At 41.6% G+C, this 14452-nt stretch overlaps 1 protein-coding gene across 1 annotated transcript in view; it reads left to right on the forward strand.

The window, feature by feature from the left end:
- Positions 1–8737: 8737 nt before the first annotated feature.
- LOC149303184 (spectrin beta chain, non-erythrocytic 1-like) overlaps positions 8738–14452 on the forward strand; it is a 63524-nt gene continuing 57809 nt past the window's right edge. The window contains exon 1 of the mRNA XM_089481622.1: positions 8738–8912. Coding sequence (XP_089337748.1) covers positions 8771–8912 — 142 coding nt within the window. The 5' untranslated portion in view covers positions 8738–8770. The remainder of the gene's footprint in view (positions 8913–14452) is intronic.

The following is a 14452-nucleotide window of genomic DNA, read 5'->3' on the forward strand; positions in this document are numbered from 1 at the left end:
AAAATTAGTAGACCTTCCCAGATACTAACCCTTCTTTAGTGATTGGAAGTCATTGTTTGTCTACCGTAAGCTCCTGTTTTAACTTGAAACATACAGGCCAAGTTCTAACGTCAGTTTTTCGTATTTGCGATGTTGGCTCCTGGGGACGGCTCTGCCTAGAGTTCTCTCCGCAGGTCTAGTGGCAGGTACGTTACTTTTAGGATGTATAATACGGGTATGTTTGGCAGGGCTTTCTGACCCCATGTGTTTTAGGATAAGTTTTAGAATCTGATTATAAAGCTTGCTGTTATTTAGTTTATATTGGAGGCAGTTGGTAGGATATAAGTTGCAATAGTGGCCTATCAGCTTATTTAGGTGATTGTATGCAATTCTGTTTAATGCATATTATGTTGCAGTCACTAATGATTTGTCTGTATCGGGGGCTCGGAACATCATACCTATTGCCATGGAACAGGGCAGAAGCTGGAGAGGTGAGAAGGGGTATCTTGGATGGAGGATGACTTAAGGGGGCACTCCAGCCATCAAATAGACTTTAATGCTTATGATAGCTGAGTGTCACCTGTTTTTTGCATGAATACACTGTGCTTTTGCTGTCTTGCCGTAGCTATTGTAGGGGATGCGTTCGGTCAGACGTGTCCTACGCGCACCAGCTAACAACTGGATCGTGTGATTGCTTTCAGTGCAAGCCCTTTCCTGCAGCCATGCGCCGTTCCCCAGACTATCCCGTGCACTTTGGCAGTGGTGCTTATTAGACATTTAAGACGTGTCCCCCTTTGATATATAGTGTTTGTCCCCCCCTTTGATATATAGTGTTTGTGGGTACGATGTTTGACAGATCCAGTAGCGTGCCCATACGTATGACGCAGCTGTAGAAGTGTTTAGCTGCTTCTAGAAGGCTCATGCATGCGCGGAAACGTGGCGTTAAACAGAAAGGGAAAAATCACTCGCAGAACAACAATTGTACCGTTCTGCTGGCCAAGTTACCAGCCAAAGGCTTAAACACTTTGATGATCTGCCCCGACAGTCACATTTTCCAGACTTCGCGCCTGTTCTGGAAATAGATGACGCTGAAACGTGAATCCAGATAAAGCCAGCGAGCCTCCTCCTTTTATTATAATTTATTAGAATTATAACACTAATATGAAATGATTCTATGCTACGTATTTTGGAGCATAATTGTTATACAATATGTTCTTTCTTTGCATTTCCACACTTTTTTATGTTATAAGTTTTGTATATTTTTTGTAAGTTCTTGTAAGGGTAGACCGTGTACTGTTGTCGCCCCCACCCAATCTGTACCATAGCTCGGGGTCTTCGGCTTCCAAGGCACCACCGTCATTTTACGCCATAGCCGTTAAGATTTGTTATGTTTGAATAGGCGTTGGCCCTACTACCGTTCCTTGAGTGATCTTCATATTGGAGGCCGCTGACTTAATGGAGATTTTCATAAATTACATAGCATGATCTGGAACATGTCTGCATCTGTGTTTCAGCACACAGGATTTATATACACGCATACATACATATTGCATATGCGGTAACTATATATGTATATAATTATATATACAGTTGTATTTCAAATGTTTATGTAGCCATGTAATATGTTTTTAAGGTATTATTCACACAAGAAGGATTTGCCAGCTGCTCCTTGGTAATTCTGCAGTTTAAGCTCAGATCGTATCGATCACCGTTGCTTTTACGAAGCTGGGCAGATGTACTTTAATCTTTGAATGTAAAAGCAGGACGTTCTGTGACATTATTTTAAAGGAAGCCAAATGGCTAGCAGAGCGCGCTCCACGCCCGATACACTGTATGCATCACGCATTGTGCGTTAATCGCTGATAGTAATTACAGTCATTGGCAGCGCACTCACTGGGGTAGAATCAACGTTCGGTGGGGGGGTATATAAGAACTAGGAATCCAGGGCAAGTGCTTATTAATTAGACAGATGCCAACGGGAAGGGCATCTTGGAACATGAGTGGCCTCTGGAGCCTAAAGCAGGGCTAGAAAATAGTTATCATTGGATTTACAGTAATGCAAGGTCAGTGTTACCACAGCAAGAAATCAATATCCATCTATCTGTCCTCCAGTCCTGGCCGTATGCTTTCTGTTTGTCTGGATAACGATCCTGCAGCAATAATCATTGCACCAAAGACAGCTTCCGGAATCAACCATGCTTTAAGAATAACGCACTTACACAAGAATGCGTATAAACGGCCCTGCTGGTCTCCTTCTGTGGCGTGTCTTTTTAGAGAGAGAGCGTTAATTGCCCCTAATGCTTTACCTGATGACGTTTATCTGCAAAGGCAGAGTAGGATGCTGGATAACGTTTGGTACAATAGCTGAGATAAACTGGCAGCGGCAGAGAATGCCTCCTAGCCCCAGCGTAGGAATGTCATGATAATGAATGAAGTTCATGATAACACAAAAGTGTGTGTGGGGGGGGGGGGGAGTGTAAATCCGCGTCCGAACATCTCACACCCTCCAACCGGGAATAGAAAAACCTGCAAAAAAGGGATGCGCTTACTGCGCCGGGGAACGTTTCTGAACGTAAATTGGGGTTTTTCAGCACTTTCACCCGCTATCCTGCGAAGGATATCCTAAGCAAAATTTCAAATGTTTTGTGTATTTTAGTGCTAATAAACACGGTACTCCTGGTCGTGAAGTATATTGACCTGTATGTTTAATTATTTTTTATCATGGTTTTCTGTGGAGATTTTTGTTCAGGTTCTAGTAATCTGGTAAAAAGACGATGGCGTTATTTGTTTATTGTTCTGAGTGGTAATGGGGGGATCCGACTTGCGGCTTCATTTTTTAATGGACGCCCGATGATAGACGTAGAATAAATGCTCCGTCCAGCGTGTTATTTGTCTTCTGGCTCTTCTGCATCTTGATTGAAGTTTGACCTTTCAGCAAAGTAGAAGAAACCCGCTGGTTGCGGCACAATTCTCTTCGGAGCTCAAAGCGGATCTCCCACTGATTTTTATTTTTTGGGATAAGACTTAAATACGTTTTGAAAAATATTATGCTGTTTTGTACAAAAAAAAAGTTGTTTTCGTGCTGTACATTAGCTGTTTGTGTGTTCTGTTTGCTTAGTTACCTTAGCCTAATTTTGTAGACAAACATCATGACTCCTTATCATACTGCGGAATGGCTCCGTCTTAATCAACCAGCCAGACACCTCTATCGGGAAGTGGACTTCATTAACATTGCCATAAAGCACCAACTCATTGATTCACCCAAAACATCACATGACGGACAGCAATGGCAGCCGCTTGGTCTGCAGATAGATAAAGGACATTTATTGGGATATGATGAGATGACGTTTGTTCCAGTGCTAGCCCCGGAGAGCGGCCGAGTGTCAGCAGAGCCAGATATTGACGCGCTCAGCATACGTACCAGACTTTGTTGGAAAATACCATGTTAACCCTTTGATATAAAGAGTGCAGTAAACAAGATGTCGTTTGGTGCGCATGCCCTTTTGCGTTCTACGCACGAGTACACGTTTAACCATTTGAAGCCTTTGTATAATCCTTTCCTTTTTGCATTATTTTTAAGCTTTTTTCATTTTTAAATCTCTTCTTGTACCTTTGAGTTTGTATATGTGGGAAGCCGCCGCGTTCTTCTGGTTGCAGTGCTGATCCGTGTTAAGCTGGGTGTGTGATTAGGTGAGGATGATAACCAAGAGACAGAACCTTTCTATTTCCTGTAGTGATAACTGTTTCCATGGAAACAGGAGAAAAGCCAGAGCGCTTGCAAACCCTGAAATGTTTAGAAAGGAGGGAAATGAAGTCATAAAAGCTAGTAATTTCTGTGATTAATCCACGCTTAAGGATGGCTTGTAACAGATGCCCTGCTCACCAGAATAAGATTTATTTTTGTTTATCGATTTAAGAAAAGGCATCGCTCAGGGAATGTTATATGTCTTGGAAAAAAAATGCCTGTCGCTCAGACTAGATTGTGTCCTGCCCAGATTAGTTTGCCAACCATCACTTTAGTCCGTCCCAAGCCTTCCTTCCCTTTAATCATTCTGCATGACTGCTGGCATCTTATGGATGTCATTTCCATCGCCATGGACACCAAAATTATTTAGAAAAAACCCATAAAACAGGGCTTGACAAACTCCAGGTCAACATGGTGACAAGAATCATCATGTTCCGTGCGCTCAGGGGCAACGTGCGAGGACCCTGAGGAAGTAGAAGAGCCGGTGACTTCCTCTAAAGGCACAAGTTTAAGAAAAGTATGTGTTGGTGTGTGAAGGATGTTAGGGTCTGTTTGTATCTTGGTGTTTTAGTGTCATTGGGGGAAAGACTGGCTACTAAATCCAAACCAAATGTATCAACCCCTGCCATAAAATCCACTTTCGGGGGCATTCTCGCAGTCACTGATGTATTTGCGAATATTGGATCTTGTAAGTAATATATGTGTCTGGAAGCTGATCTGTGCAAGAAACTGCCCATTTTCCGGTATCCTTGTGTTTTTGTCAGGAGCAATGGCAATAGCTACCAACATCCTCCCATTCCCTAGGAATGCCGACTAACTGAACGCACAAACAGGACCTGATAGAAAGTGGAGTACATTGCGGAGATCCTTCCATGGATTTAGCCACATGCAGTCAGCCGGGTTTTTGGGTGGATTTCCTAGGATTGTGTGTGAATAGCCGCCTGTTTTATTACTGCTTTCTTTAATTGGTGACTGCAGAATGCTTCAGAGCGCCGGAACCCACCCGCTGAGAAGCCCCTGCTCGCTGCCGGCTTACTTAGTTAAAATAGGCTTTTATCACCGAGCTCAAGTGCCGAAGTCATCCAGCGGGAAATAACCGGTCCATTAAAGGTATCGACCGGGACGTCGGCTAATGTAGGGAGTCGCGACAGAATCATTCTGTCCGCGCTTTTTACCCCCTGGGCAGCAGATGGGGCAACACATGAGGTATTCGAGGGGTTTCTCCATAAAAACGGAATTCTTTATGGTCAAAAAAATAATGAACTGATTTTTCCATAAAGTTAAGTGAATCGCGTTATTGGGGCTTGTGTTACAGAGTATCTGGGAAATGACTGATCCATACAATATACTGTATATATAATATTGTGTGTGAGGCGCTGTAGAAAGGAACACGATATGACATTAATATGGATTGAAAGTCATTAATTGAACCGTCTCATAAAGGATTACACATCATGGCCCTTCCTGCAGGGAGTATGTACCAGGACCGGCCCTTAATAATCTATCGAAGTCTTATCAGCCACTGATTAACCGTGCCGTCTGATGAGCGAGGGGGTGGGGGCTTCAGAATGTGAAGAACTTGTATGTTTAGTAGATTTTCTTGACTATTTTTAGCCCTATTCATTCACTTGCCGTATTTTATAGCCCAGTGACGTCTGTCAGCATGTTGAAGCTATATAACTATATGCAGCCGTACTTTAAAATCCTCTCTTTTTTGACGTTACGGTCGACTTACTTTAGTGGGTATTTGTACCTTTCAATACATTAAGAAGTAAAGATTATTCCTATTGATAAAATTCTTGTGTATTATTGTAAAGTGGTTGTTTCGCTGAGTGACGCTCGCCAATTTTTGGAAAATATTTTAAGCTGTCTTGCCATAATGCGGGGTTATTAAAGAGACTTAGTTCCCCTGTATCCGTAGCGGTACGTATTCCAATAAAAGAAACAGGTTAGCCCTGATTATACCCCCTGTTCCCATTATATGTAATTATCTTACACATACGCAAACGGTAACTAATCATGTCCTTGTAGATATTAGGCTGAGGCCTTTTATAGACCCTCCAGGTGGGCGAGTCTAGCCTATGCCTGTCACCAAGGATAGAACGGCTCCTGAATTCCTGCCGTTGGCACGTAAACTTTTGTGTTTGTTATATGGTGATGTCGGTGGATACATCCCTTCCTGACTCCCAAAAACAACAAGCTGATGGCTATCTTTTTTCCATCTGGCTCTTAACGTCTGCTCCCAATTGTCCCGATTGGACGTGTACCGGTTCCAGCTGTTGAAATGAACATATGTTTAGACAAGCCCTTGATGACTGTTGGAGGCCTAAAGGAAACGTGATAGCATTAAAGTGCGAGCTAATCACGTCAAATTAAAACTGGGATTATAAGGAGAAAATGTGGACGTGGGCTCTCTTTCGGAGCATTAACGCGATTACGTCTCGGCAGCCCCTGTCTGTCCCTTTAGCTCTGCCTGGAATTTGGAAAAAGTGACCTAATTAATATTTCCACTAGCAGCCTCTCTCTGCCATTTAACCCCTGACGCTCTGTCCTGTACATTCTCATAGACCATTTAAACCAGCGTTGCAAAGCAATAAACAAAATAGCCGATGAAGATGACTTGGCGATGGTAGGATATGCGCTGCTTGTATATTGACAATTACAAAGGCCATAGCGTGTGGGGCCGATGTGCTCGCTGTTTAGGGCCCGGCTCCCAGAGCCTGTGTTGTTTGGATCCTTGCGTGTTTTTGTCGGATTCCGTTGTAGTCTTTAGAGCGCTGTGTATTCAAACAATGAAGTCATCGTTTGTTGTGCTGGATCTTGCAAAAGCTTTCAAGGTCTCATAGAGGGTAAGAAGCAGATCTTTTGGTCAATTGTTGCTGTAGCTGGTTATATCCGTGATAGACAACCATCTGCTGTTATATGACCCCCATGATGCTGAGCCAGACAGATAGCTGTAGGAATAGTAGACATTACATTTTTTTTGTGTTGCGTGTGCCGGCTCCTTGTTTGTTCTCAGATCTGTTTTTCCTATTCATGTTTGAATAGTTTGTGCATGTTCACCGTTCGGTGTTTAAGCTAGATAGTGAAAGCCTACAGTAAGCATATGTGGCCAGCAGGTGGCAGCGCTTAGCCATTTGAGAAGAGATATACTGTACCAGGTCCGCTACCATACCCCCCCCCCCCCCCCGTCAGTAAAAGGCATCATCTAAACCCTTGTGTGGAAAGTTAAGAGGAGTGAATGGCTTTTTCTTTTATTTTTATTTTCCTCCTATTTGGGGTTATAGTTTGATTCTCTTAATATACGTTTCTCTCACGAACTTTTTCTTTATTTCTTAATACAAAGCACTCTGGCAATAATCAGGTCTGCATTTGATGTAATAAAGGATGGTTTAACAAGATATATAATAACCCTTTGCAGACATTTCCCTGGACAAAATGAATTAGCAGTTTCAAAGGATTCTGAAGGAAAATTGTCAATTTCATGAAATCATCTGAATACACAAGGAAACTTTTTTTTTTTTATGCATTAAAAAGAATGCAAAGGCTTTAAAACTTTTTCATCCATTATAGGGTGAATTCTAATGACTGGCTCTTAAACCCCCAGGTAGACCATTTAACTGACTGCGAACGGCCTTACAAGTGCCAAATGTAACACTTTTATATCTAAATGCAGCATTAATAAGTTGTTCCTAGTACTGATCAATACCCAAAGCCTTCCAAGAAATAATCCACTTATTTCCAGGAACATTCATTTATTAATGAATGTATTATTTGCTGTCTCATTCTTGGAGGTGTTGAGCTTCAGGTAGTCGGTTGCCATTCAGGTGCGATTTCAGAGAGACAATGAATGAGGAGCGTGTGAGATATAAACATGTTGTCAGCATAGAGACGGTGTCAGTATCTAAAGGGGTACGGTTAGTTGCCCAAGAGAGGATGTGCTGAGTAAAGAAAAGCAGAGGCGCCCAGAACTGAGCCGTAAGGGAGAGGAACAAGTGGAACGTCACCTTTAAACGCCGCCCTAAAGCAGTCAGCACGGAGAGCTTCGGGAGCAGGCGATTGCACCCAGATTTACAGATTATACATGAATATAGGGTTTATGGCCCCTAAAATATAACATCATGGAAGTCTGTGTCTTAGGAGAACTAATAAAAAGTGTGTTGAGGATGTTGAAAAATGCTTTTACTGGGAACAATATGCCATTAAACCATCAAGGTGCCGCCGGCCGGCTAATGAGACGAGTGGCTTGCTTATTGTAGGCATGATGTTATATGAAAGCCACCAATATAATTCCTGTTTTAAGCTCTGCGTTTATTTTTAGAATCGATGACATTCGGTACTCAGATCGTCGGCTCCTTGCGCTTCCTTTTCTTATCGACTGTTTACAGTCTGTTTTAGATAATTGTGAGAATCACGAGTGGCAACTTCGGGAATGTTTTGGCTCTAATATGACATCATCGTGTGGCATGTATGCAGATGAATTCATTTCCTCTGTATGGTTTGCTTGTGGAGCTTAAAGAAACAGTCTGTTTTATCTCCCGTTACTGTTAAATGTCAGGTATATGTTTTATGCTGCACTGTGTATGTAAGCGGACCTTGGGACATGCATCCTTCACGTGCACGTTAATGTCTATGAACATGTATGTGTGTGTGTATATATATGTATATGTGTGTATGTATATATATAAACATATTTGATGTAATATGAATGCTAGCTTGAAATGTAACAAAGCCCCCATCAGAGATCCGTTGCCTCGCTACATGTGTATGTCCTTCATTTTAGGTTCAGTTCATTTGTGCGGGAAATTTTTCGAGATCTTTCATGTTTTGCTGGCTGTGTTTTTTTGAAAAGTTTATTTAAAGGAATATTGTCTGGTCAGTAAATGAAATCAGAGTCCTCTTCCAAGCTGTTTTCTTAATTGAATTTAAAATGCCTGTGAAATACCCTGTGCCTTCATACCCCTGATAGAAGCCCTCGCTAATGAAATGATTTGTTTCCGCAGATCCGAGTGAACTGAAGCTGATGAGAGGTTAAGGAAGAGCAGAATGACGGCTGTCGCGACTGACTACGACAACATTGAGATCCAACAGCAATACAGCGATGTCAACAATCGCTGGGACGATGAATGGGACAACGAGAACAGCTCTGCCCGGCTGTTTGAACGTTCACGTATCAAAGCTCTAGCAGGTAAGCCAAGTCACCTGAGATAATTCAGATTAAAATAACCGCGTCCTGTATCTGTGGAGCGGCAAAACATTGTTGCGGTCCCATTAAGTTGTAGTACAGGATCAGGCAATGAGCTTGCAGGTTGGCTACAGCACTTGCTAAAGCTCCCAAAACCTGGCAAGGTCGTGTGAAAGACATACCACGCTAGGGCTTTTAAAGTGGCTTTGTTATTACTGGTATCAAAATTAGTTTCCAAATGTATGTTATAGTTTTTGCATAATGAATTCAGGTAGCTGCATATTAGTCACGAGTATGTGTTCTGTTATCTTAGCACAATCTGCTACCCTGACTCCTTTATAACACTACCTTGTGGTAAACAATAGAATGGCTTGGTCCTAATCACATGGACACTGACTAATGTATCGGCAGGACACCCTAAGCATTCTGGTGTTTAATAGTTCAGTATCAAACTGGCATTAACGCATGTGTGAAGCGGCTTACTAAAATAACCATAAGAACTATAATATTCTTTTGTATTTTCTGGATAATGTGACTGAGCAGTACAATTGGCCAAAACTCTTTATACCGCCTCCGCCTGTGCCATGGCTTGGGCAAATTTTTCTTCTGTACTCTGAGGCGTAAACGTGGCTCCAGGTCCCAGCCGGGCAGATTATACACTCACGTTGCCCACAATCTGCAAAGGTTAGTAAATGGGTTGGCAGCCAGGGGGCTGGTGAAGGGTTGGTCATGGAGCCAAACCCTATCCACAGCCTGTCATACGGGGTATATGACTGCCTTAAGTGCCCTGATCTCTCTATTCTGTCAGTGACATGAAATGTGTTGAATTGGTCCTGAAATAGTTTGGGTTCCTTCTTGCTCCCCATGTAGAGAATATAACCCACCTTTAAAATGAATTGCTATGCACCTTCATATACCCTTCATGTTCCCTGTAACCCCGCTGCATTCAGTTTTTTTACCCAGTTCTGGTTGGCATTTTCTTAAGTGTTTATCTGTGTCCCATATAATACGCACCATTCATCTGATTATATGTACAGCCCGGTTACTCTAACCACAAGCTCACATGATTGAAATCTGCGTTTTAGAGCAGTTATTTGTCAAGGACATTGTGGCTGTGCGATTAACTCTATCCCTTCCCTGCAATCTATGCTTGAACGCTGTATTGTGGCTCATATGACAGGATCCAGCCCTTTTCAGCCGTTCCAAGGTTCCCTCTCATGGCAATAAAGGATCTGAACTTTGAAACACTGAGAAGTTTATGGGGAATTGTATGTAATGCTTGATAGCTGAGTCTGGAATGCATACGGACAAAGTTTCGTCAATAAAGCTGGCCCCCTTTTGGCTTATGATCTCAGAAATAGGATAGCTCATCAAATGGTGCGGGTTATTTTTTTGTGTCTAAACAGAACTATTTGTTAGAAGAAACCCAAAGCTCGCACCGTTTGGACTGCTGTAGGCCTTTATTGGTCATCATCAGCATCACTATGGTCAATATGATCTTATTCACAAATATAGCATATTTATTATAAAATCAGAACATATAACAAGACTAATTTTTAACCCCAATTAATTTTATCTGCGATCGTTATTTACAGCAGTGTGCTTCGTTATCCATATCAGCATTGAATGCTTCGTAAATCTGTTTTTCTGCGGGAATTCCTGTGTTTTAACATTTATGTTGCTATTTAGCTGTGATATTACCGACAGGAAAGCAATCATCCGCTGTATTTTTCTGTATTCTTTCGCATCTGTGATCTATATCAAAATGTGGGGTAACCCATCCTGCAGCATAGTTATCTCAGCCAAGGGGTCCATCTACCACAGAAGGAACTGCACTCGGCTAAATGCCTTTCCAGATGTCTATGAGAAGACCAGAAGAGTTTGATCTTAAGCATTCTTTTAGAAGGAACAGACATACTTTTCCTTATCTCATACAATAGAGCTCTCAGGGAGAGGATCCGGTATTGTCAACATTCCCTTAGGTAAAGGAAGCGTGAGGGTGGCCTCCCCAGGCTTTTTCGAAGCCCCTGCTCATGCGTTGGAGAAACCCATTTCCTCAGCTTGACCATCTTTTTATTGAAGTGCTTCCTTCATCCGTCATTCCCAAGGCTGCCAGGATCCCCAGAGATAAACAGGATGCCTTCATGGCCGCTCCCGAACTTCATTGCGCTGCACATCTTTCCGCGATCTCGGAAGAGACATGGGTTACTCCTCTGATTATCACGAATCCATCTACCATCTGGGGTGGGACAGGGGGATGTTTTAGGATTGTGTAGTATTCTCTATTCTCTAACCAAAAATAGCAAACCGCTTATTTTTACAGTGTCAAACTCCCATTATCTCCAGTCAGCATTTTACTGGACATAGGCTAGCATAATATCATGGGGGGTTGTAGCAATAGTTGGCAAGCTTGATAGTAAAAACACTAAACATAACTGCGTAGACAGAAAAATGATTAGCTGCACCCGGGTACATTAGCGTCCTGTTAATGGGCACTTTATGCAGACTTCACTCGGGAAGTCATTAGTTCAGATCAATCCTGGAGTGAAGGACATGCATTACGGAAGAGAATAGATATTTCATATTGCATTCTGGTACATACTAGAACGGCTTTCTTGAACACGCACGCATAATTAGGCTCCTGAGTGTAAGAAACGTTCGGCTTTTTGGACCATTTTGGTTTTCTGATGATTTCTACAAAAATGATAAAATGTTTAGAGAATTACTCATGGACACACCTCTATTATCTTCCCAAAGGCGCTTTAAAAACACAGTGTACTTGGATATATGAGCTTGATTTATTTGAATTTAATAGTATGTGCTTATACAAATAAATGTGTTTTTTGTCCATGTTTTAGGTATTGAGAATATTATGGATTATTATTGAGCCAGTGTTATGTTTCTTTGGAAGGAAATGTGTTGGTTTACAGAGAATTACCTTAGCGGAGGATTGAAGGCCACAAGATGCTTTTAAATAATAAACGAGCATGCAGCGCTCCGTGAACGAACGGAGAAGGACATCCGAAGGATTCACTTGATACAGGAGAGAAACCTAAAACCAGGATAACTATATTAGCAGATGTCCGTCTCAATGTACATTTAATCAGTTTAAGCTCCAGATGTGACTGCTGTGTGGACACTAAACACGGGCTCTGAATTATGCATTTATTAGCGGCTAATTACTTTCCCTCTAAAGCTTTATAAAAGTTTGAAGGAAAAAAGAACCCAAATATCTCCTAAAAGTAGTAAAGTATGACACACAATCTGATAACCATAAAATACATATATCTGCTTTTTAATCCCAGTGATTGATCAGGATTGTGTTTCACTTGTTTGTAAATGGCAGCATTTTTGGACAAAAAGTAAAATAAAAATGTTTGCTCTTGGTGAGAAACGATTGCTTTGCCAGGAAAGGGACAATGTAAATGTTAACCCTCTCAGTGTGGAATCCATTGTTCACCTTCTTGGTGATGAAATAGCTGGGAGCAGTAGAATGTACGAAGGGAGAACATTCTGCTGTTTAGGTTTGTGCGGGAGAACATTTTTGACTTAGTTTTGCATCTAATGGAGATAAATCCTTCTGAAACATGGCTTGTTGCCAGTAATTGAGCCACAATACCTCCTTGGACGCTTAATGTACTTTGCAAAACAAGCCTCATTGATTGTCGCCAGCCAGCAGTACGAGGCCGGTCTGGCAGCCGGAGAAAACACGTGATGAACTTGTTGTCTAATTAATAAATGAAACTCAAGTGGTAGAAATGTCTCCTGGCTGGGACACTTTTTTTTAAATCTCTATAACAATGGTTAAAATATGACATCATATTTAGAGCTTCTTTTTCCCATTGGTTTCCTGCCCATTTCTGAATGATGAAAGGTATCCCTTTGGTGGGCTTGCCTCGTACTTCACTCCTCTTTTCTACAGAAATGAAGAGGGGCTCGTAAATTGCTAATGGTACTTTTTCAAAACAAGGATACGTGTATGAAGATCTTAAGTTATTGGGGGGGGGACACATGGGGTGGTAAAGAAGGCAATTTCCTTGTTGATTTGAAGTAGGAAACAGATGAAAGGAAGCCCTGCAATTGTTTGAGGGAGTCTTAATTCTCGGCTTTGTGAGATCCCATGGTTTCAGTTTTTTCTCAGTTCTCCATCTCCTCATAGCCTCCGTTCTTGGCATACAGGATATCGATTCTGACCAAACTTCTTACTTGTTTGTGGCGATCCTAAACTTATTTTTGTAGTATTGTGCAAACGAGCTGTACGTTAATGCAAAAACGCTGAAGACGTGGCAAAAATGACACCAGCCATGCCTTACCAACACTCACCACCCACCCAACAACCTGTATTCCACCCCTTTATTCATAACGTCAGCCAGCCTCCACCGTAATACCGCCGTGCTTACCTCCTGTATTCTTCAAAGTCCGGAGAATGCTTTGCAGTTCTGTGCCTGCTAACCTCCTGACATAATGTCCGCTTCTAGCAAGCATACGCCGCTTGAGGAGCACGTTGTTTGCACCCTAAATTGCCTTTCACACAGAGCAAGATCACACCGTGGCAATTTGAAACAACCTGACACAATTCGGGACCAGCAATTCCCATGGTGACATGACCTTTTATTTATAAATATAAATAATATATATATGTCTGTGCTGAACTATTCTCCCACCTTGGGTTTTATTTTCATGAACCATTCTACACTTTGTCTTTTAGTATAGTTTAGACATATATATATATATATATATATACATGCACACTTCATTATTATAACAGACTATTATACAGAATAATATGAAAGCATTAGAATCTACGGTACATCATTGGGAACTTGGCCTGGTTTAATCACAGCAGGTTTCTGTTGGAATGTTCCTTAGCAGCCGTCCTAGAGCGGCCAGCATAAAGCTACGTTTTCATATAACATAGACTGTTATTTACTACGTTCAGAGAAATATTACATAAAACACTCTCATGCATAAAGCTTGCATGAAATGAGATAAGAAAAATTATAATTTGCCTTTGGGGAAAAATAACGTATTTTTGTCTAATTTGAAATCGATGATCTTCGGAATGCAGAGTTAAACAACAGGTTTATTCACAGCTTAAAAATATTATGAATAGAAGAAGCTTTATGTTTTGGGATTCTTTGCACATGAAACCCTTGTGATTTCCAAGTGAAGAGCCTATTGTACTTGGGTTTTGGGGGAGAATATATTCAGCTTGTTGTGGCTGATTATTTTCGTGGATAGAGGGATGACATAAGGCATTTCTTTTAGAAACGGTGTAAGCATCCAAGGGGCTGCTTGAACATCATGGCAATTGCTGTTGAGCAACAACCGTGTATCTCCATTTTACTTTTTGTCATACTTGTTGTAATGTGTATGAGAGGCAAGAAATGTCAATAAGAATCATATGCTTCATTCATAGTTATTTACTCCGTACTAGCAAAGGGGAGACGGCTGCTAGTCCGCACACTGATTTGATATTTCTTTTGTAACTACATGCATCTGGGGAAAACATTGGGATGACCATGGCTGATCACAGAGAACCC

This window comes from Sceloporus occidentalis, unplaced genomic scaffold, assembly GCF_023333645.1.
Source record: "Sceloporus occidentalis isolate IW3139 unplaced genomic scaffold, rSceOcc1.0.p SCAF_15, whole genome shotgun sequence".
Lineage (NCBI taxonomy): Eukaryota > Metazoa > Chordata > Lepidosauria > Squamata > Phrynosomatidae > Sceloporus > Sceloporus occidentalis.